This window comes from Danio rerio, chromosome 1 (assembly GCF_052040795.2).
Source record: "Danio rerio strain M-AB ecotype USA chromosome 1, GRCz13ab, whole genome shotgun sequence".
In the NCBI taxonomy this organism is placed as follows: Eukaryota; Metazoa; Chordata; class Actinopteri; order Cypriniformes; family Danionidae; genus Danio; species Danio rerio.
The window spans coordinates 535001-558187 of NC_141021.1; the positions used below are offsets into that span (position 1 = coordinate 535001).

General features: G+C 40.2%; 2 protein-coding genes across 20 annotated transcripts in view; one reads left to right on the plus strand and one right to left on the minus strand.

Annotated features, from left to right (window-relative positions):
• The window catches only part of tpp2 (tripeptidyl peptidase 2), a 25040-nt gene extending 14705 nt beyond the window's left edge, over positions 1-10335 (plus strand). The window contains exons 20-30 of one of the 7 annotated variants that reach the window (XR_015476014.1): positions 232-369; positions 691-935; positions 2139-2217; positions 5516-5557; positions 6289-6437; positions 6898-6994; positions 7380-7510; positions 7909-8116; positions 8393-8512; positions 8685-9065; positions 9502-10335. Coding sequence is in view for 3 of the 7 variants with exons in the window: in XM_087236562.1 (XP_087092688.1) it covers positions 232-369; positions 691-935; positions 2139-2217; positions 5516-5557; positions 6289-6437; positions 6898-6994; positions 7380-7510; positions 7909-8116; positions 8393-8512; positions 8685-8774 (1299 nt within the window). In the remaining 4 variants the exon portion in view is untranslated. The other 6 variants (XR_015476015.1, XR_015476016.1, XM_087236562.1 and 3 more) reach the window with 6 other exon arrangements.
• mettl21ca (methyltransferase 21C, AARS1 lysine a) overlaps positions 9750-23187 on the minus strand; it is an 18611-nt gene continuing 5173 nt past the window's right edge. For 6 of the 13 annotated variants that reach the window (XM_087236574.1, XM_087236571.1, XM_087236572.1 and 3 more), the window contains exons 5-12: positions 22665-22782; positions 20195-20821; positions 19410-19564; positions 18152-18275; positions 16318-16995; positions 13711-13859; positions 13205-13328; positions 9750-12969 (exon numbers count right to left, since the gene is read on the minus strand). In XM_087236574.1, the coding sequence (XP_087092700.1) occupies positions 12581-12969; positions 13205-13328; positions 13711-13859; positions 16318-16995; positions 18152-18275; positions 19410-19564; positions 20195-20821; positions 22665-22782 (2364 nt within the window). In that variant the 3' untranslated portion in view covers positions 9750-12580. Of the gene's footprint in view, positions 12970-13204; positions 13329-13710; positions 13860-16317; positions 16996-18151; positions 18276-19409; positions 19620-20148; positions 20822-22664; positions 22783-23187 lie in introns of all 13 variants that reach the window. The other 7 variants (XR_015476025.1, XR_015476022.1, XR_015476023.1 and 4 more) reach the window with 2 other exon arrangements.

A 23187-nucleotide genomic window follows, 5' to 3' on the forward strand; every position in this document is an offset into this window, starting at 1 on the left:
AGAATTCCCATAATGCACTGTAAGAGTTTGCACTCTGAATGAATTTTTGCGTCTGACCACTAGATGGTGTCTAAAGAACAATCTAATCGGTGTATAGTTTAAAAATAAAATATTATTGAATTAAAAATGTGTTTGTGTACAACATGACATATTAAAACACATAATATAATGATTTAATTTAAATGAAAACTATAATCCTGAGTCTGCATGATGTTTGGTTGTGTTTTTCAGCCGAAGAGCGGCGAGGTGACGCCCAGCTGTCCACTGCTCTGTGAGTTATTATACGAGTCTGAGTTCGACAGTCAACTCTGGCTCCTGTTTGACCAGAACAAGAGGCTCATGGGATCTGGAGATGCGTACCCACACCAGGTGACCAAAACAATGCATAGGAGACAACAGAATACAATACAATACAACACAATCCAATAGCATTGAATGCTATGGAGTAAACTACTCTATAATGTAGTAGAATGCTATAGAATGGAATGCTCTGTCAGGTTTTAAGTTAGATTTACTTCCTTACAGAATCGCAGTCTTCCTTAGTCTAAATGACTAAATTATTTCCAATTAATGCTATGTAAGGCTTGTGAAATGTCATAACAAATCAAAATATCGACATGTCAGATTTCTCTAGTGCAGCTCTACTGAATGAGGTGTTTTTGAGCTGATGTGTGTGTGTGTGTGTTTCAGTACTCTCTGAAGCTGGAGAAAGGCGACTACACTGTGCGTCTGCAGGTGCGTCACGAGCAGCAGAGTGAGCTGGAGCGTCTGAAGGATCTGCCGTTCGTGGTGTCTCACCGTCTGTCCAACACTCTCTCGCTGGACGTCTACGAGACGCATCGCGCCGCCCTGCTGGCCAAGAAGAAGGCCAACTCCATCACACTGAGCCCCGGGGCCTCACAGCCGTTCTACATCACCAGTCTGCCCGACGACAAGTGAGTATCCAGCCCATCAGTCTGCATCATTATTCCAGTATTCAGAGTCACATTGCACATTAGAAAGAAAATACTACGTTTATAGTAAATACTGTAGAGTGTTTGACGCCTACTTGAATTAGTCTGTTGTGGTGATACTACAGTTATTATAGTAATGAAACTACTATAGTAATTAGTCTGTTCTGCTGATTGTACAGTTACTTTGGTAACACAACAACTCTAGTAATTAATCTGTTGTGGTGATTCTACAGTTGCTATGGTAACACAACAACAATGGTAATTGATCTGTTTTGGTGATTCTACAGTTGCTATAGTAACTAGTAATTAATGTGTTGGGGTGGTTCTACAGTTGCTATGGTAACACAACAACTATAGTAATTTATCAGTTTTGGTGATTCTAGAGTTGCTATGGTAACAACTAAAGTAAATATTAAGCTGTGGTGATTCTACACTTGCTATGGTAACACAACTATTGTAATTAATCTGTTGTGGTTATTCTACAGTTGCTATGGTGACAAATATAGTAAATAATATGCTGTGGTGATTCTGCAGTTGCTATGGTAACACAACTATTGTAATTAATCTGTTGTGGTAATTCTACAGTTGCTATGGTGACACAGCAACTATAATAATTGATCTGTTGTGGTTGTTCTATGGTTGCTATGGTAACAACTACAGTAATATAAACAAAAAGCAGTACTGTAGTTTTCTACAAATATAGAGCATACTATACTACAGTTCAGCACAGTTTACTGTGCTAAAAATGAAATGTACTACAGTTTTTATTACAGTTCATCAGTTTGCCATAGTTAATACTACAGTAGAAAATAATGTGGTTTAAATATTAATATTATATATACAGCTAATACATTTCCTACACATTTACGTTACTGTAATATACTGTAGTTCAAAAACACTGTTTGCTACAACTTACAGTACTTTTTCAGGAGTCATGATTCCTCAGAAATCATTCTAATTGCAAACTACTTGAATCTAAAAAAGAAACCTTTTTTTTTTTTTTTTTTTTTTTTTTTTAGATATTTTTTTGAAAAAACTGAAATTTGTCATTTTAAAATAAGTCTTCATAGTTTAATAGTTTGTTTCAGGGGGCTGAAATGCCATAAAGGCAGTCTATAATTTACCTAAAGAGGGTTTATATTCACCCTGCGACAGACGATGCAGACGCTTGTCTCTGTGTTTCAGGATCCCTAAAGGCTCCGGTCCAGGCGGGTTCATCTCCGGCTCTCTGGTTCTGCCCAAGAGTGAGTTCGGCAAAAAAGCAGTGAGTCCCAGTCTCTCAAACACTGTAGATTCAGCTGGTCTGTAGCCCTGCATGCTCCCGCTGCGCTCCCATCAGCCGCCTCTGCTTCTAGAGGGGTCTTCAACTCACACCTAGGGGCTTTATTTATTGTAGAATTTTGTTAATTTTTTATTTAATTTTTTTACTTTTATATTATTTTATTTTATTTCATTTTTAGATTATTTTCATTCATTCATTTAGTTTCTTTCAGCTTAATCCCTTTATTAATCAGGGGTCACCACAGTGACGTGAACATATGATTCCAGCATATGTTTTACACAGCAGATGCCCTTCCATCTGCAACCCAGTACTGGGAAACACCCATACACTCATTCTCACACACACTCATACACTACGGCCAATTCACTTAATCAATTCCCCTATAGCGCATGTGTTTGGACTGTGGGGGAAACCGGAGCACCCGAAAGGAAACCCACGGCAACACGGGGAGAACATGCAAACTCCACACAGAAAGGCTTGTATTTTTATTTTTTATGTTATTTTATTTTAATTAATTTATATTTTTATTTATTTTTTGGTTTTATATTTTGTTTTTTTGAATTTTTTATATTGTATATTATTTTATTTTTATTTTATTTAGTGTGTGTGTGTGTATGTATGTATGTATGTATTTATTTATTAATTTTGTTTTTAATAATATTTTATTTTAATACTTTTTTTTAATCTGATCATTGTTTGAGGGATATCTGAATAACAAGGAGTTATTTCTTCAAATTCTGTGTTTTCGTTTTTTCACAGCATTGACTGAAATTAGATTTGACACCCTATAGAATAATTGTTTTATATATGCATGCCTTTTTATATCAAACTTTAGAACTTAATAAATTAATTAATTAGAAGAATGTGGAGATTACAGCTAATCTGTCAAAATTGTCCCCACATAAGTAGCAACAGAAGCTGCATTACAATTGCATAATGCTAAAATGAATGCTCACACTTCAGTGTTCAAAATATAATAATTAATGTAAATGCCTTAAATATTAAAACACTGAAACCACCAATAGGTGGCAGTGAGTCAGTTAAAAAGTGAGCCACTGAATTATTCATAATCTGACTTGCTTTCACACTATTTCTGATGGCAGAACTGCTGTGCTGTGAACATTATTTAATTGACTTTTTGCAGTATCACTTTTACACTTGTGTTGATGTTCAGGAGAATTGGCACATTCTCTTGTGACACTGGCACTGCTTCACTATATCATACCAACTCATGCTCATCCCATATTGAATTCAGCTCGCCCTGCTTCTGTTCTTTTTCAGAGTGAGTCACTGTAATGTCAGCTCTATGTCTGCTTCAGCAGTTATAATTATGCCTGTTGCACATTTCTGTTCACCTGTATGATCTGATCAGTTTTGGGTCTGTTGTCTGTGATCTGCTGCTGCTGGTGCTTCACTCTGGATCATTTGAGTCTAGATCTTGTTACGAGTGCAGTAACAAGACACAGCACTGATATGAGAGCATGCTCCACTCTCACTCTGTTCCACTGATAGGGTGCTGGTGGCCAAACTCTGAAGAGATCTGATTCTGGAGCCTGTAAGCCTGAGTTCAGTTTAGATGATGTAGTGCTTGGAGATGTGCATTATTATATCTGCATCACTGCTTCTGTCTGCACTGAATGTACATAATGCTGGTGTGTAAATGCACAAATATATGTATATAAAAGCTGTGCTGAAAATGCTTGCATGCATCACTTCACCCTGTGTAAGGCAATACACACACACACACACAAACACATGCACCGGTGTATAAGGGCAGCACAGATCATCTATCTGAACTCCAGCACAGTGTCTGTGGTGAAGGGCTTTTGTTTGTCTGTCAGAATGATTGTCTGTCTGACCGGCTGCCTGTGTGTCCAACTATCTAAGACTGTCACTGTCTTTGTCCGACTGTCTCTTACTGTTTCTGTCCAACTGTTCGTCCTACTGTCTCTTTCTGACTGTACTTCTAACAGTATCATCCGACTGCATCTCTCTGACGGTCCATGCAACTGTATCCATCTGACTGTATTCGTCCGACTGTCCATCCAACTGTATTTGTCCGACTGTATATCTGATGGTCCGTCTGACTGTATCCATCCCACTGTATCCGTCCGACTGTCCACCCAACTGTATTTGTCTGACTATCCGACTGTATGTCTTATAGTCTCTGTCCGACTGTCTGACTGTATATCTGACCGTCCTCCTGATTGTATCCGTCCCACTGTATCTGTCCGACTGTCCACCGAACAATATTTGTCTGACTGTTAGTCTGACTGTATCTATCCAACTGTATATCTGACGGTCCGTCTGACTGTATCCGTCCGACTGTCCATCCAACTGTATTTGTCCGACTGTAAGTCTGACTTTGTCTGACTGTCTCTGTCCAACTGTATCTCTCTGACGGGCTGTCCGACTGTATCCATTTGATTGTCTCTGTCTGACTGTCCATCCAACTGTATTTGTCCGAGTGTGTGTGTGTGTGTGTGTGTGTGTGTGTATGTATGTGTATGTGTGTGTGTATCCGACTGTCTGTCCGACTGTATCTCTCTGACGGTCCATCCAACTGTATCCATCCGACTGTATCCGTCCAATGGTCTCTGTCGGTTTGTCCATCCAACTTTATTTGGCCTACTGTTAGTCTGACTGTATCTATTCGACTGTATGTCTGACTGTATCCGTTTAACTGTCTGTCTGACTGTATTTCTCTGACGGTCTGTCCGACTGTAATCCCTCTGACTGTATCTGTCCCACTGTATCAGTCTGTCTAACTCTCTCTCTGTCTGACTGTCTCTGTCCGACTGTTGGTCTGACTGGATCTCTCTGATGGTCTGTCTGACTGTCTCTGTTTGACCGTCTGTACGACTGTGTCACAGTCTGCCCCACTCTATCGGTCCGTCTGACTTTCTGTCTGACTGACTCTGTCCGAATGTTTGTCTAACTCTTTTTTTTTTTTTTTTTTTTTTTGTCTGATCGACTGACAGTCTGTTTTTGTCTGACTGTCATCCTACCTGTCTGTCCATCTGACTCTCCATCTGAGTGTTTATTCCCCTCTCTCTCTCTCTCTCTCTCTCTCTCTCTCTCTCTTTCTGATTGACTGACTGATTGTTTGTCCGTCTGTCTTACTGTCTGCTGGGGTCTGGTGTCTGTCTGTGATTCTGCTGCACTTACAATCAGTCATGATGATGTCAAGGAGTAGAGAGCAGAGGTAGAGAGGACAGTGTATGTGTGTGTGTGTGTGTGTGTGTGTGATTCTCTCTCTGATGTGTGTTATTCTGACCAGCAGGGACAAGCTTCAGCCAAACGACAAGGAAAATTTAAAAAGGTACTGGACGGGTAGAGATACAGAAAAACAAAACTTCTGCCTTTTAATTTCATATTTATACAGTAATGTACCAGTTAATTAATCTATTTATGATCCATAATACAAGCTCAAACTTCACAGTAATGTTCTGTATCACAGTAACTTGATTATTTTTGCTGGAATCTGATTAAAAATGCTGTGCAATAACTGATTAATTATTTTTCTATTAATTTTCATGTTTTATTTGTGACCTTTTGGGCTCAATAATCATTTCAAAATGCAAACCAGTGGTCCAACACCAACAGAAAACCTATCTATATTTAAAATGATGTTGTGAAGTATGATTTATGATGTGTATGAAATTAAATTTACTGAAAAAACATTAAGCACATGTATTATATTGAACGTTAATATCGTTAAAATGAATATTTCTGACGTAATTGTATAGTTTTATTTCATTTATTATTCTTTATACAACACTTGCATTTATGAATATTTATTTAACTGAAAATATATAATATCTAAATCATATTGGCCAACACACACACATGCACACGTGCGCACAGAGAGAGAGACATCATTTTCATGTCCGTCATTAGCTTGTTTGCGTCTGTTTGACAAATTCAGACCTCATATGATTGGAATTGAGTCTGTATTTCTGATGATCATGTTAGTCATCTGCATTGAGCCACATGAGCAGATGGACTGATGGATTGTGGGTAATGTTGTTCTTCTGTGTTGTTCTGATGCAGGATATCGTGCCAATCTTTTACCACCTGGTTCCTGCTCCCAACAAAAGCAAGAACGGGAAGGAGAAGGAGAAGGACCCGGAGAAGGAGAAGGACGTGAAGGAGGAGTTCAGTGAGGCTCTGCGGGACCTGAAGATCCAGTGGATGAGCAAGTGAGGCTTCACACTGCTGTGTGTTCATGTGTGTTGGTGTGTGTGTGTGTTTTTTTGTGTTTGTTCGTTTGTGTGTGTTCGTGTGTGTGTGTGTTCGTGTGTGTTCGTTCGTGTGTGTTCGTTCGTGTGTGTTCGTTCGTGTGTGTTCGTTCGTGTGTGTTCGTTCGTGTGTGTTCGTTCGTGTGTGTTCGTTTGTGTGTGTTCGTTTGTGTGTGTTCGTTTGTGTGTGTTTGTTTGTGTGTGTTCGTGTGTGTTTGTGTGTTCGTGTGTGTTTGTTGTGTTCGTGTGTGTGTGTTCGTATGTGTGTGTGTGTGTGCGTGCGCATGCGTATGCGTGCGTGTGCGTCTTTGTCTCTCTGTGTGTGTCTTTGTGTGCTTGTGTGCTTGTGTGTGTGTGTGTGTGTGTGTGTGTGTGTGTGTACGTGTGTGTGTTGGAGGATTTAATGAGTGTGTTTGCTCAGACTGGACAACAGTTCACTGTATGAGGAGCTGAAGGAGGCGTTTCCTACACACCTGCCACTGCATGTGCAGAGACTCCATCAGCTCGACTCTGAGAAGGTACAACACACACACACACACACACACACACACACACACACGCTCATTATTTCTTATACAGATATATATACGCACAGACACTCATATGAGCATACTCTTATGATTACAAACACACACAAAACACACAGACACTCTCATACATACATACACACACACACACACACTCGTACATACAAAGGCACACACACATACATACACACAGACTCGTATACACAAACACAAATGCACCCACACCCATACATGTGTACACACACACACACGGACAATCTAACATACATAATCGCTGTCATACATACACACATTCATACATGCGCACACATACACAGAGACAATTCCTCACACACACACACACACACTCACTGAGTGCATGCGTCTGCTCGTCCAGGAGCGTCTGAAGCGTCTGCCGGAGATTGTATCCGCTGCAGAGTCAGTGATGTCGCACATCGATCAGACGGCGCTGGCGGTGTACCTCACCATGAAGACGGACCCACGGCCCGACGCCGCCTCCATCAAGAGGTACACACACATCATCATTCATCTCTGTGTGTGTGTGAACACAATTATTAATCCTTTTATTTATCATCACACACTGACACTGAAGCACACATTTGACCCGACATTTGACCTAGTGCTATTTTACATCTGTCACACAGCCGTCTGTAGCTCCGCCCTCTTCTCAAAAGAGCACAATCTCATTTGCATTTAAAGCGACAGTCACTAAAACACCACAATTAGGATCAAGGCCTGAAAGGGTCAATTTCAGAGAGCTGGAGAACATTATCTGTGTGCTGTTCTCAGCTCACACTCAAACACACACACACACACACACACACACACACACACTATACAGAGCATAATAGGTGTCCTTTAATACTTGTGTGTATGTGTGTACGTGTGTACGTGTGTGTGCGCAGTGATATGGAGAAGCAGAAGGCGTCTCTGCTGGATGCGCTCTGCAGGAAGGGCTGTGCTCTGGCGGATCAGCTGATGCAGACGCCGCTGCAGGACGGGGCCAGTGCCGGACAGGTAAGCAGCTCGGAGGAGGAGTCAGTGGGCGTGGCCAGAGCTCTGACGGACACCTTCTGGGAGCTGCAGAAGTGGGCGGAGCTTACAGACTCTAAGGTACAGCACTGGCAGATATTCACTAGTGCTAATGCAAGTCAGTGTGTGTCCTGATTATCATGATACAGCACCATTATATAGTGTATAAATATATTTATCACATGTAGAAGACTGTTATTTTACATTTTAAAGTATAAACTCATTCATATCTGATCATAATTCTCACTTTATTTACATTGTCAGGGCAGATATTTGTCTACGCATACACACTCATACACACACACTCATACACACTCTACGCAGCCCGACTGTACATCGTATTGTTGATTTGTGCAGGTTTTGTCGTTCTCCTATAAGCATGCGCTGGCCAATAAGATGTACGCCAGAGCCTTGAAATACGCAATAAAGATTGTAGAGGACAAACCCAGCAGAGAGAACTCCAAGAACTGCTTACAGGTGAGAGAAACACACATGGAGGAAGGTGTGTGTGTGTGTGTAGCTTGTGTATGTTTTTATTGACTGTGTTTGTATGTATATATTGATGATGTATGTGTATATATTAACTGTGTGTATGTGTGTGTGTGTGTGTGTGTGTGTGTGTGTGTGTGTGTGTGTTCTCCGTCTGCAGCTGATGCGTTCTCTGGGCTGGACACACTGCGTCTCGTTCACTGAGAGCTGGCTGCCGATCCTCTTCCCGGCAGACTTCACACCCTTCTAATCATCACACACAAACACACACACTCCTGTTTTTAACCAAGAGGAGACTTTTAATGCCTTCTGGATCATCACAAACCAAACCTCATATCACACACACACACACACAAACACACATACACACATCCCTCACGGACCCCATGATGCCTTCAGTGTGTGTGTGTGTGTGTCTGGCTGACTCTTCATCAGGACGTGTGTTAAACACATGCAGTCTGTGGACTGACACATGATTATGAACTATTATTCATAACAACAGTACAAGCGTAAATATATACGGCAATATGATGGACATCGAGTGTGTGTGTGTGTGTGTGCGTGCGCTCACATTTCATTCATTATTATTATTATTTTTTAGGTTTATTTTATTTTTATTTTTTTTGGTGAAATCCCCCTCCTAAAAAAAAATTATATTTGGACTTAAATTATTTTGTTTAATTTAAATTATTACCTCTTTAGGTAACTGTCATTATATTTAAATTTTTCCCCCTTTTGATTTTTTTTTTAATGTGAATTTTATTATTTTCATTATTTTATTTTTTCCTCATTTTTTTGTGAATTTATTTTCTATTTTTTTATTTTTTCTAGGCCCTTGTGTGTGTCAAATGTATGCATGTTTCCTAAACACACGGGTCTCTTCATGTGCCGTACTCTCATCCGTCTGCAAGTTTTTCTCTCTCTGAGCCTCGACTCATTTCCTTTTGGTCTGTGTAAAACAGAGACGTTTTTCTTAGCGTGTGTGTGTGTGTGTGTGTGTGTGTGTGTGTGTGTGTGTGTGTGTGTGTGTGTGTGTGTGTGTGTGTGTGTGTGTGTGTGTGTGTGTGTGTGTGAGAGCCTTCATTCAGGGTTCAGACACAGTAAACACAGAAGACTCGACGCCAGCATTCATGCTCACATTTTCAGCAGCTCCTCCAGATTCACTCTCTTCTTCTGCATTCAAGCACATCTCCTCTGTGGGTCGCCACTTTTTTTCTATTTTGTGTGTGTGTGTGTGTGTGTTTGTGTGTGTGTGTGTTTGTTGATGTTCAGGGTGATGCGAATGGCAGGATCTTTAAAATGGCCTTAAAAATTCACAATCATTAAAGGGACAGTTCACCCAAAACCGATTTAAGAGATTGTTTCAGTTTCTTTTGTTCTTCTTGCAATAGCAGAACATTCTTCAAAATATCTTATTTTGTGTTCGCCAGAAGAAAGAAATGCATAAAAGTTTACCACCACTTAATTCGGACATGTTTGTATGTTTTGGCGTGTACTGTCTCTTTAAATCCCGTCCGTTTCTGCACTCTTCAGGAAATCTCATATCAGTCTGTATTAAGAAACCCTTGAATATCCTCAGATATATTTATGGATGTCTTGTATTTATAAAGTACAGATGAAATCTAGTTAATGCCAATATTTTAAAGTCCTTTTAATTCATGCATAGAGTAGTTAGGTGTTCTTTTATATCCATTGCTATTGGTGGGATGTTTCAGAAATGACAGACGGTTATTTTGTTAAATGTGCTGATGATGATGATGATGATGATGATGTATTTGAGGAAGATTCGGAATAAAATGACCTGGAACTGACTTAATATTTGTATTTAATCACACTCAGGCTTTATTCAGGAGTTTTTATTGACTTTAATGTATTGTTTTTATTGTTTACATGTATAGTTTTCAGTGATATGCTCATTTGTTTTTGTGTGTAGCACAGTAATTCATCTTTTTATTACAAAATGCATTTCATATTAACTTTTAATTTTTTTAAGCGCAGCGTCCTCCATCAAGACACGGTAAGACATTTTCATAATATTTCACACTGTTATCTCCATTAACCTGTCTCTTTATTTCATATTTGTGAGCCAACAAATCACTACTTATTAAAAATTGCTTTTATTTTGCTTATTAAAAAATATTTAGAAAGCTGTAAGTGTTATTAGCTGCCAAATCTACTGCAGAAAATCCCCATCATTCTCAGCCCGTTTCCCCCACTATAATAAACACATTCAAGATTTGACAAACGCAATAATTAAGCACAAATACACACAATACAGCACACACACATGAAATAAACAGTCTTTGGATACAGTAACTGAATAAGATGCAAATAAACACTGTATAGTCTTGATTCTGTGCATTTTTAAATACAAATAATGTTGATAATTCTTAAAATGTTATGTTTTCTTGTGTCTGAATGCTTTAAACTTGTTTACTTGCTTGTTTTATTGCAGTATGATGATGTATTTCCGACTTGAACTGAATATTGAGTAGGGGTGGGGTTCATTTCTGAGCTCCGCCTTTTATCTTTCATTCACAGCAAAATAATGGTTGGAGGGGCGTGGCTAAACATTATTCACCCAATTTAAATGTTAGAAGAGTAAAGATGACCTATTTCCAACTAAAACTGAATATTGATATGGAGTAGGGGGCGTGGCTTATTTCTGAGCTCCGCCTCTCATCTTTCACACAGCAAACTAATGCTTAGATGGGTGTGGCTAAGCATTTTTCACTTAATTCAAATGTTAGCGGAGTGAATATTGAGTAGGGGTGGGGTATATTTCTGAGCTCCGCCTCTTATCGTTCACTCACAGCTAACTAATGCTTGGATGGGTGTGGCTAAGCATATATCACACAATTAAAATGGTAGTGGAGTTATGAACATCTGTTTCTAACTAAAACTAAATATTGAGTAGGGGCGGGTTTATTTCGAAGCTCCGCCTCTTTCAATTACAGCTAACTAATACTTGAAGGGGCGTGGCTAAGCATTTTTTTTTACCCAATTCAAATAGTAGCAGTGTGAATACTAAGTATGGGGCGGGGTTTATTTCGGAGCTTTGCCTCTCATCTTTCACACAGGAAACTAATGGTTGGAGGGACGTGGCTAAGACTTTAGACTTCATTTCGAAGACGTAAAAAATTCAATAAATACAATTAAGCAGAGTAAATAATACAACTCAATACAAAACAATTGTAACTTATACATTTCCATGTCTGAAAAGCAACAGAAAAAAAGCGGTTCAGAAACAATAAATAATAATCCACAACAATAATCAACAAATTAACTCCATAGTTTTGTCATCTCTAATAGTTTTTTGTATGTTTGTGAATACTGAGTGGGGGCGGGGTTTATTTCTGAGCTCTGCCTCTCATCTTTCACTCACAGCAAACTAATGCTAGGATAGGTGTGGCTAGGCATTTTCCACCCAATTCAAATAGTAACGGAATGAATAATGAGTAGGGGCGGGGTTTATTTCTGAGCTCTGCCTCTCATCTTTCACCCACAGCAAACTAATGCTTGGATGGGTGTGTCTAGGCATTTTTTTTTATCTAATTCAAGTGGTAGCAGATTTATGATTGCATATTTCCAACTAAAACTGAATATTGAGTGGGGGGCGGGGTTTATTTTTGAGCTCCGCCTCATCTTTCACTAACAGCAAACTAATGGTTGGAGAGGCGTGGCTAAAGATTTTTTGCCTAAATCAAATAGTAGCGAAGTGAAATGTGTAGGGGCGGGGTTTGTTTCTGAGCTCCGCCTCTCATCTTTTACTCACAGCAAACTAATGGTTGGAGGGGCGTGGCTAAGACTTTCCCAATTCAAGTAGTAGCAGAGTGAATATTGAGTAAGGGGGGGGGGGGATTATTTTTGAGCTCCGCCTTTCTTCTTTCACTCACAGCAAACATAAGTTTGGAGGGGCGTGGCTAAGCATTTATCACCCAATTCAAATGGTAGCTGAGTGAAAATTAAGAAGGGGGAGAGGTTTATTTTTGAACTCCGCCTTTCATTTTACCTGTACATCAAACTATTGGTTGCAGGGGCGTGGCTAAGCATTTTTCACCCATTTCTAATGGTAGCAGAGTAGATCCTCACCTCCTCCAGCTCTGTCAGTAATGTGGTGTTAAAAGCTTTCTGGAAGTCCCGGATAAACGCCCTGTCGGACTGATACCGGAGCTTGTTTGCGAGGATGACAGTTGTCCCGCTCTGACAGAAGTGCTGCAGGGTTTGGAGCAGCTCGCTCAGGCAGTCGTGATGATAGACGGTGTCAGCTGCCAGAATATAATCATAATGGTGTGAGGAGCGAGGGAACATCTGCTCCAGTCTGTGTCCCCATTGCAGAGCGGAAACCTGAGGCTCGTGTCTGCGCCACCCGCGGGTGCTCCTGTTCACATTACACCTCAGATTACCCAGGAGTTCTGGCAGGTCCGTGGCTGTCACTTTAGCACCTGTAAATCAGAGCTGTCATTTAGTGTTCGGGGTTTAAATTTAGTCTAAATCAAGGCATGTATTGATAAAGCATGCCACGCTATTAACTACTGGCTTATTAGCATATTCATATTTTCATCTCTAATCTTACCTGAAACCTTAAACGAAGTTCTGCCGTACTCTTAACCAGTAACCACTGACTCCCTCAAAGGGAAGTTCACTAAAGAGAAGTGAAATCGATTTTGCTAGACTTACCCAGAAGTGTGGCCACTATTGAGACGAGGCCCGTTCCCGCTCCGAGCTCCAGGGTTGATTTATCCAGTAAACTGATCTGCTGTTGCCCTGCTTGGGTGTCCAGGAATCGGCAGAGGGCCAGTGCCTATTGGATTAAAACCATATGATCAGGTTCATTCCTGAAACACTTCATTAAAATCTAAAGGGAGCAGAGCTTTTACAGTTCTTAGTCCAGTGCTCTGGAACTCTACATGCATCCACCAGAGCATCCCTCACACTATTGCCTTGATATTCATACACTGTGAATAATCTCTGTTAATGAACAGTTTCCATATTTAGTGATTTACTAGTGTTTTCCTTTATTTCTGGGTGTGTTTTGCATTATGGGATGTTGATCTCTGCTTTCGACTTTTGATGTTGAAAAGCTCTCAAACAGTGTTCCACGCACTATCTGCGCTTTCAGACACAACACTCTTGTCTTCCTGATCTAACAGTGGTGTGTTAATGCTGAATGTGTTGATGCTCACCGCTGGCCACACCACTCCTCCATAATGATCTATAGACTCCTGAATCTTAATTTCATGTCCCAGAAAGCTGTAGATCTCCTTCCCCAGACTGTAGTAGACTGTGGGAGCCCAGGATCTCCGCTCGGGTGGCTTTGAGTCAACCAATTCAGCTGGGGGAAAGAGGATCACATTGATTCATTTAGCACAGGGGTTCCCAAACTTTTCAGCACGCGACCCCTAAAATAACAATACCAGTGACTCGCGACCCCCAATATCCCCTGAGGTGGTTATAAATACAGAAAACTTGCATGCAATGGCGCACACACACACCAATAGACCAAAGTCTATTCTTCGTTTAATTTTTTACATGTATTTCAGTGCTGTAAATGGGCCAGAAAGTTTAACCTGGTATTATAAAATCAATCTGCTGCATCTGACGCTATTGATGTCTTTAAAAAAATAATGTATTTACCCCAGGATCGCAATCCAATAGAACAAGTAAATAAGCTACTATAGTAACTATAAACGGCTGTTTTTTTCTCATCAGTTGGTTATGGATAAAATATGGTAATTCTTATGGTTTAATAATAATAAGTAGATTTTTGGAAATCACCAGGCGACCCCCCCCTTCATTGTTCCGCGACCCCTCAAGGGGTCCCGACCCCCACTTTGAGAACCACTGATTTAGCAGACAAAACAAACATCCATATAAGCAACTAAAGCCAGGCTCATAGTGCAAATGTATTCAATGATTGTAGCTTGTCGGACTGTATGAACAGGATCGTTATGTCACACTCATGGGATGTTTTTCCCCTGTTTTTGCAGTTCAATTATTTGAACTTGTGCGGTGGACATGATTGCACCAATATTTGCTTCTACTCACCTGTTTGCATTGACTTTTTATGTAGTTTACTTGCACGAATACTTCATTCTGTGTTTGGTGTTAACCCACACCTCAGTTGTCATAATATCAGTGTGCAACAATCCATACGTACTAAATAATGGACATGCAAGACTAAACCAGAGTTTGACGTTATTCATCAGTAATGCGTTCAGTAAACTGCATTCTGAAATAAAACCTAACAGTAAACATAAACAATCTCAATCGTAAATTTTTCTTATAATATAAAGCCAGAAAAACCTTGATTTGATATTTCCCTGCGGTGGTTTAATGTTGTCGTCATTGTTGTAATCAACCTATTGGTTTAACAGTGGTCATAGTTCAATCACTCTGCAGGAAAGATTCTTACATTTTCAGACACACCTGAGGGAACATTTGACCCCAGCGCTCATTAATTGGCTGTCAGTGATCCTGTTAAACCAACCATCAAAACCACAGTCAAAGCAAAGAGCTTAGAATGACCAAGAGGCGACACTCAATAGAAGGTTCCATTGCAACAGCAGCGCCCAGCAATTTTGGAGTAAAAGCGATCGGCTGTCCATTGGATATTATTGCCGTTGCAATGGCGAGCAGCCGCTTTGTTTATCATTTATTTAGTTAAAAAGCGCATTAAAGCTGAGATGCAACCTGAAAGACGACAATACAACACTTACTATCACAATCATCAGCACTTTTAATAGTTTATTTTACAGACTTATAATATGCTGTTGTTCTATTGGAGTTTTCATTCCAAAATGGCTGCTGCACCATCTAGTGGCTGTTTCCCAAATTGCACTAGAGTGTCGCCTCTTGGTGATTCTATGCTTTGGTCAAAGTCTGAAGTTGCTGAATCTTTTATGTCAGTATGTCAATGTACTTCCAACTGAAATGCAGTAGAGTAAGGGGTGGGGTTTTCTTTTTGCGCATTATTCCCTTGCAGAAACCTAACAATAAGAGGGGCGTGGCTTGAGAATATTGTGTTTGAAGCTTCAAACTGACATCAGAAAAGGAGCCAATCCAAACGCAGAAGCAGATGCTCAGACTTTAACATCTTTATCAGTGGATTAAATTGCACAGAATAATTGTTCACCTGTAGAATAATCATATGGAAGTTTAGATTTCACACACACTTTGAGCCTAGGGTTACAGCAATGTTTTAGGATTTCCAAATTTGTCTTAAATTAAATCTAACTTAACATTTTTAGTGGTGTTTGGGTAAATCTTGACCTCTCCATTGGCTGCAAGCAAGCCGGTGTTGAAGGTCTTTTATTAAAGGTGCCGTATACTGCATTGGTCTAACGACTTTAATTGTTCTCTGGTATCTACATAATAGGTTCTTGGCTTCAATAAGTTCAAAACATGTCCATAAATAGTTTAACAAGCCTATTTATTATGCCATAAATTACCCCTAGAATCTAAAGGTCCATGATTGACCATATAATACAAATTATACAAATATAAACCCAATCCAAGTAACATTGACCTATTTTACTCACCAGATCTGTTGTGGATAAAGGTTAAATTATAATTAAACTTAACTAAAGAGAGTGATTTCACCACTGGAATTTACATGAAAATAAGGAAACAGTGGTCTCACGCTCGCAGTATGTCCATTTCCATATCCTGATCTTTTATCATTCTACTATGCCTTAGTATACCCAGACTTTCCAGGGCACATTTAAAGGTAGTAATTATAGCCTAAATTGCACAATGTGAGCCTGGCTTTACCTGATATTCGCACTCCTAACCTTCTTTGAGCTCCTCATGCTCTGCAGATCTCCCACACTCCTTTGGTTCTTCATAGTCTTGCTCGTCATTTTGCAGTCTATGATCATCAACACACTCCAGCTCATCCTCCACATCATCTACAGCATGTTCAGTCTCTCTTATAGACTTCATTTCTCCAATATCTGACTCAAAGTCAACATTATTCTCATCTTCCACATCATTTTCAGTCTCTCTTATAGAGTTTGCTTCTTCAATATCCGACTCAAAGTCAGCATCGTCCTCCTCTCCCTCATTTATCTCCTGAACATGATGATCTCCCCTACAGGTTCCTACATAAATCCTCACATCGTCCAACTCCTCAAGAAGTCTGGCATCGAAGTATCTGAAGAAGTCATCGATGAAGCTCAGATCTCTGGCATAGCGGACTTTGTTTGCCCACACTAGAGTGGTTCCAGGCTGGCAGAAGTGCCTCATGGTGGCCATCAGCTCTGCTAGATAGTCGTGATGATAGACTACATCTGTGGCCAGCACATAGTCGTATCGGTGTGTGGATTTGGGGAAGGTTTCGTCCAGTTTTTCACCCCAGAAAAGCTCTGTGACCCGCGGCTCATATTTCCTCCGTCCTCTTGTGTTCCTGTTGAGGTTGCATGTCAGATTACTCAGAATCTCAGGTAAATCCGTGGCTGTTAGTTTGGCACCTATAGAGCAGTTTCAGTCATTATTCTGAAAATGTACACCACCAAAACACTAATGGACCCTTTTATCATGAGAATCATGTTAAATGTACTGTAATGCAGTGTGTCCCTCACACACGCAGGAATTCACTCATTGTAATTTAATGCAAAGATGATATAATTCATTCAGAAATGCAGCGGGGACAATAAGTATTGAATACATCACAATTTTTCCTCAGGAAACATCATTCTAAAGCTGCTGTTGACTTGAATGTTTTCCTAGATGTTGGTAACAACCATAGAAATCCATGAATGCAAAGAAAACTAAACTAATGAGCGTACAAATGTAGTAAATAATATGACGCAGACAAAAAGTGTTGAACACATGAAGAAAGGGAGGTGTATTTGTGCAGTGAAGGCCCAGACAGCAGCTGGAATCTCTCAGTAGTTCTTCAGCAAGCCTCTGCCCTTCCTCAGAGTAAATAAACATCAGCTGCTTCAGTCCAACATCTACATCAGCAGCAGGATGAAGATCAAACCATTTCAGCAAGATATTGATCCAAAACACAGCCGAGGAGACTCTCAGATGATTTTAGAGAAAGAAAAATAAGCTGTAGAATGGCCCAGCCAATCACCTGATCCAAATCCAATAGAGAATACAGAATAAAGCTCAGATTTGATAGACGAGACCCACAGAAGCATCAGGATTTAGAAACTCTGTTGAAGTCTGTAAGAAACTCACAGAGAGGCGTCTTTAAGCTGCGGATATAATATAAACCATTAAATACGTTTCAATAGTTCAGTGATTTCTCCTGTTCAGTGTCATTCCTCTGTTATCATACAGAACTAATTCTTCAGATTTGTTTGTTTTGTTTTATTTTTGTTTGTATTGTTTGAGTTTTTACCAAAATCTAGTTCAATTCCATGTCAAAAGCCAATAATATTCCCAATATTCAATATTTATTTCCCCCACTGTACATATAAATGTTCATGCATTTTTTTTTTCAAAAATCTAAATATTAAAAACATTGAATGAATTAGGTTGAATGAATGAATTAATTAACTTTGACAAGGTTTAAGATGCTGATGACCATTAAACGCATCATAACAGTGTTGTGAAAAGGGTCCATTATAACTGTATGTACATATATAAAGCATTATAAATCTCATGAACACTGACCCAGAAGAGTGATGATGGATGAAAGTAAGCCGGTTCCAGCTCCAAGCTCGAGGACAGATTTGTCAAGTAAATCAATCTTTTGTCTGCCCTCTGGTCTTTCCAGGAATTTGCAAAGAGCACGGGCCTATGGGGGAGAGCATGCAAGCTGTACTTTAAAGATGGAGCATCTTATTCATTTCATTGATTTGTGCAAAATATTCAGGATGCACTATTAGTAGATTAGTTGTCAACTCTGTTACTGTGATATTTCAGTCAATTCTTCAAAACAATGATGTGATTAAAATGCAGGGAGTTGTGTTTTTGACATACCATGTGGTATCTGGTTTTGAGGTTAGCATCTGGAGCTAAAGCACAGAATGGTGGAACATGTCAAATCTGCTATCGTCAACTCTGTTACATGGGTTATAAAGAGGCAATCTGAACAGCGTTGATTAAAAAAAAGCATGTGACTTCCTATGGGAAACTCTGGTAGGTAGGTGTGATGTTATTGCATGCTCGTTAATTTGTGTGTAATGTGTAGGATTCACCAATAGCAGATTAATTATGTGTCGACTCTGTAACTGTGATATTTCAGTCAAGTTATTCTTTAAAGTTAGTAACATGATGAAAAAGCATTATATTGTGTATTAGACATGACGTGGAGTCTGGTTTGAGGTTAGCATCTGGAGCTAAAGCACAAAATGCTGGGAAATGTCAACTGTGTTAAGCTGCGGTCACACTAGAGTTTGTGTGTGTGAAAAGGGACGGGATTAAACATGTTTATTAGACATTCAAAAAAGCGAGCGATTTGCTCATGCTTTAAATTTCTGTCCAAAGAGGTCGTGTTTTGATCCTCGATTGGATCTCACGCAGTCAAGTGATGCGATTTCGCAGGTCAGAGTTCACCAAGTTTGAACTTTGCACCACAGCGAACTGCGAAATTTGACGCAAAACTTTACGTTTCCGGTCTGACGCATTCGCGTGCGTATGAATGGAAGTCTATAGGAGGAAAAGCCCAGTGGGACCGCAGCTTCACTCGTTTGAAAAGTTGAACAATAATTAATGACTAAATTAGATGTCCTCTATATCATTTAAGCCTTTTGGATTATTTTACATTAATAATAAAGTCGAGCATTATTGTCATTCCACTGCATGTGTGGACATAAAGTAAAATGAAATGTCATATATAATCATTACAGTTTAAGGAAAATGTTTAAGATGTACACGTAACTCTAGATTCTCATATATTTGACTCGTTTGTCTGCAGCTGAATACTCACCGCTGGCCATATTGTAGCTCCATAGGAATCCAGCGCCTCCTCAATTGTGATGGTCTCCCCCATGAAATGATAAACTTCTTTCCCAGGTCTGTAGTAAATAGTCGGCGCCCATGATCGCTTAATGCACTCGTCTTGTTTGTCGCTCTCTCCTCTTTCTGAAAGACCAGATCAGACTCCAGTTCATTAGGTCAGTGTTTCCCAACCCTGTTCCTGAAGGCACACCGACAGTACACATTCTCAACTTCTTCCCAAACATTCATTCATTTTCCTTCAGCTTAGTCCCTTTATTTATCAGCGGTCGCCACTGCAGAATGAACTGCCAACTATTCCAGCATATGTTTTATGCTGCGGATGCCCTTCCAGTTATAACCCAGTGCTGGGAAACACCCATACACACACACACTCATACACTACGGCCAATTTAGGTAATCAATTCACCAATAGCACATGTGTTTGGACTGTGGGGGAAACCAGAGCACCCGGAGGAAACCCACACCAACACGGGGAGAACATGCAAACTCCACACAGAAACACCAACTGACCCAGCCGAGACTTGTGACCTGATCTCTGTGAGGCGACCACTGAGCCACAATGTCGCCCTCTTCCTAAACAAACACACCTGAATCAACTCATCAGAACACTAGACGAGACTCCAAAACCTGAAATGAATGGGTCATATAAGGGAGGCAGCCAAAGTGTGTACTGTTGGTGTGCCTCCAGGAACATGGTTGGGAAACACTGCATTAGGCAGCATCACTTTAAATCATTCAAAATCAATTACTGACCCAATTTCTGATCTGCTAATGTTGAATCCTTCAGTATGCAGTCTTCATTTTCTTCACTCTCCTGTGGTTCAGGGTTTGAGCTGTCCTCAATATCATCCTCCATCTCTAATGTTTCCTTCATATCCACCCTTAACTCTTTAAACTCTGCTTCTGCATCTTCATTTCCACATTCAGTTTTCTGTTCTCTAAATATTTCTTCATTAAAGTCTTCTCCCTTCACTTGTTCTTCATCCATTATTTCTGACTCTTTTGCGGTGGCGGCGTAAATCTTGACCTCTCCGTCGTCTGCAAGTAATCTTGTGTTGAAGCTCTTTTTAAAGTTCTCCACAAACAGCAGGTCAGTGCCGAAGCGGGTTTTGTTGGCCCATATGAGTGTGGTTCCCGGCTGGCAGAAGTGCCGCATGGTGACCAGTAGTTCTGCCAGGTAATCGTGATGATAAACCACATCCGCTGCTAATATATAGTCGTATCTGTAGACCGAGTGAGGGAAGGTTTTCTCCAGCTCGTAGCCCCAGGTGAGCTCCTCCACCTGCGGGGTGTACCTGCAGCGGCCGCGGGTGTTTCTGCACAGGTTGGCTCTCAGGTTCCCAAGGACGTCCGGCAGATCAGTCGCAGTGACCCAAGATCCTGGAGGAGAAATTACAGGTAATTATTAAAGACTATATGTTATAAAGGGCCTCACCTGTTATTGTTTTGTTTGTGTGTGAATGCACGAGTGTATGGGTGTTTTCCAGTGTTGTTGGGTTGTGGATAAGTTGGCGGTTCATTCCGCTGTGGCGACCCCTGATTAATAAAGGGACTAAGCTGAAAAGAAAATAAATGAATGTTTTGTTTGTTGTTGATTTCTAAGCAGGTATGAAGGTTTTTTTGAGGTGATTTTACAGGTAAGAAAACACCTTATTGTAGGCCTCGTTTATGAACCAGTTGTATTTAAATATAGGAGCCATTTCAGTAATATTATAGTAATTCAGTCATTTTTTAAACAGTTGGTGAATGTTTTTGAAGCTGATTTTACAGGTAATTATTAATATAATGGGTCTCATTTATGAAGCATTTAGATATATAGGTGTAATTTCTGCATAACAGAACTACTCAAACTCGCCTCTAGATGCACAAATGCTTCATATAGATCAGATTTGATGGTGGTGTATAGCTGTCAATGGGGTATATGCACACAGACTTTACATTTCAGCCAGCCAGCCTCTTTCCATTATAAAATCGCCTTTTTTAAGATACGATTTCTTTAAAACTCAATGATCTTCCCTGCCTTATAGATATACAATATGAAGTGGGTCTCAAATCAAGCAAGAAGCACTGTATTAAATACCATTTCCCCTGGCCATGCCTTTAAAATATGACTTTATTTTACTCCAATAGAGGGGCGTCATGGTGACTCGGTGGTTAGCACTGTCGCCTCACAGCAAGAAGGTCTCTGGTTCGAGTTCCGTCTGGGTCAGTTAGTGTTTCTGTGTGGAGTTTGCATGTTCTCCCCGTGTTGGTGTGGGTTTCCCTCACAGTCCAAACACATGCGCTATAGGGGAACTGATCAACTAAACTGGCCGTAGTGTATGAGTGTGTGTGTGTCTGTGTTTCACAGTGTTGGGTTGCAGCTGGAAGGGCATCCGCTGTGTAAAACATATCCTGGATAAGTTGGCGGTTCATTCCGCTGTGGCGACCCCTGATTAATAAAGGGACCAAGCCGAAAAGAAAATAAATGAATGAATTGTCAATAGAGTTTCTGCACTAGCATGCAGGTACTGACGGTGCATGCAATTACACAGTCTTTCATCTCGTTTTACGCTTGAACGACTAAATGAATGCCTAAGTCTGTTTAACTGAGTGTATTTTAATTAAATTACAATATCGATGCTGTAAAAGGAACCGCATGATATTGAAAACAGTCACATTAAGCTTTCAGCAGAAGTCTAACATTGGCTGAAAACACCAGCTGTGCAGACACCCTGTTCTGTTCTTCTGCACTGGCTCATATTTTTCTTTAAAGTTATTTTTGTTATTTGAATCGATGTTTAAAAGTCTTATAAAAGTTAAATGAAATAGTTTTGTTGTAACCACCCAACCAACCTGACCTTGTGTAATAGTATTTGCCAGTGCATCAAACTTCATGCGCTTCCAAGACGAACACAGAAGTGTTGGGAAGCATTTTCGCATATTAGGGATCAGGTGTACGTTTGTTTATCACCAACTAACAATTGGAAATTATGAACGCTTTCATTCAATTCATCTTTATTTCTCCAGCACTTTCACAATGTAGATTGTGTCAAAGCAGTTTAACAGATTATAGTGTACTGAAACAGTGTCAGTCCAGTGTTCAGAGTTTAAGTTCAGTTCAGTGTGGTTTATATTTCACACCTGAAAGTCCAAACACTGAACAGCTTTCATGAATATGTAAAGTCAGAACAGCTTTATGAGTGATTTACACACTTAATGTAATTATGATTTCAATGCTTACCCAGCAGACTGGCCACAATGGACACCAGACCCGTACCCGCTCCAATCTCCAGAACCGCCTTGTCCAGAAGATCTATCGTCGATTGGTGGGACTCGAGGTAATGACACAGAGCCAGAGCCTACATCATAATTCATGCATGTGATGATGAAAAATGAGTTGCCAACATTTTATTTAGTTGAAATGCTAAGATAACTCGATTAAAATCAGCATGAGCCGGCAGATTTTTGACAGAGAATGCTGCTCCTGTCTCTGTTCATCTAAAACTCCACATCTATAATCCTCTTAGTCTATGCTGACATCATCTTCAGCAGCTCAAACACTCTAATGGCGAATGGACAGACGGCTGCTTCTCACTCAGGGCTGCTGGACATGCTAATGAGATGGAGAGATGGGCACTAGTGGGCGGGGCTTTCCCCTCTGATGACACGTACAAAGAGAGTATGCCAATCACAGTGTGTCTGCATCAAGTCTGATTATAATAAACACAAATAACTACTCTTCACCATTAGAGGCTGCTGGAGAT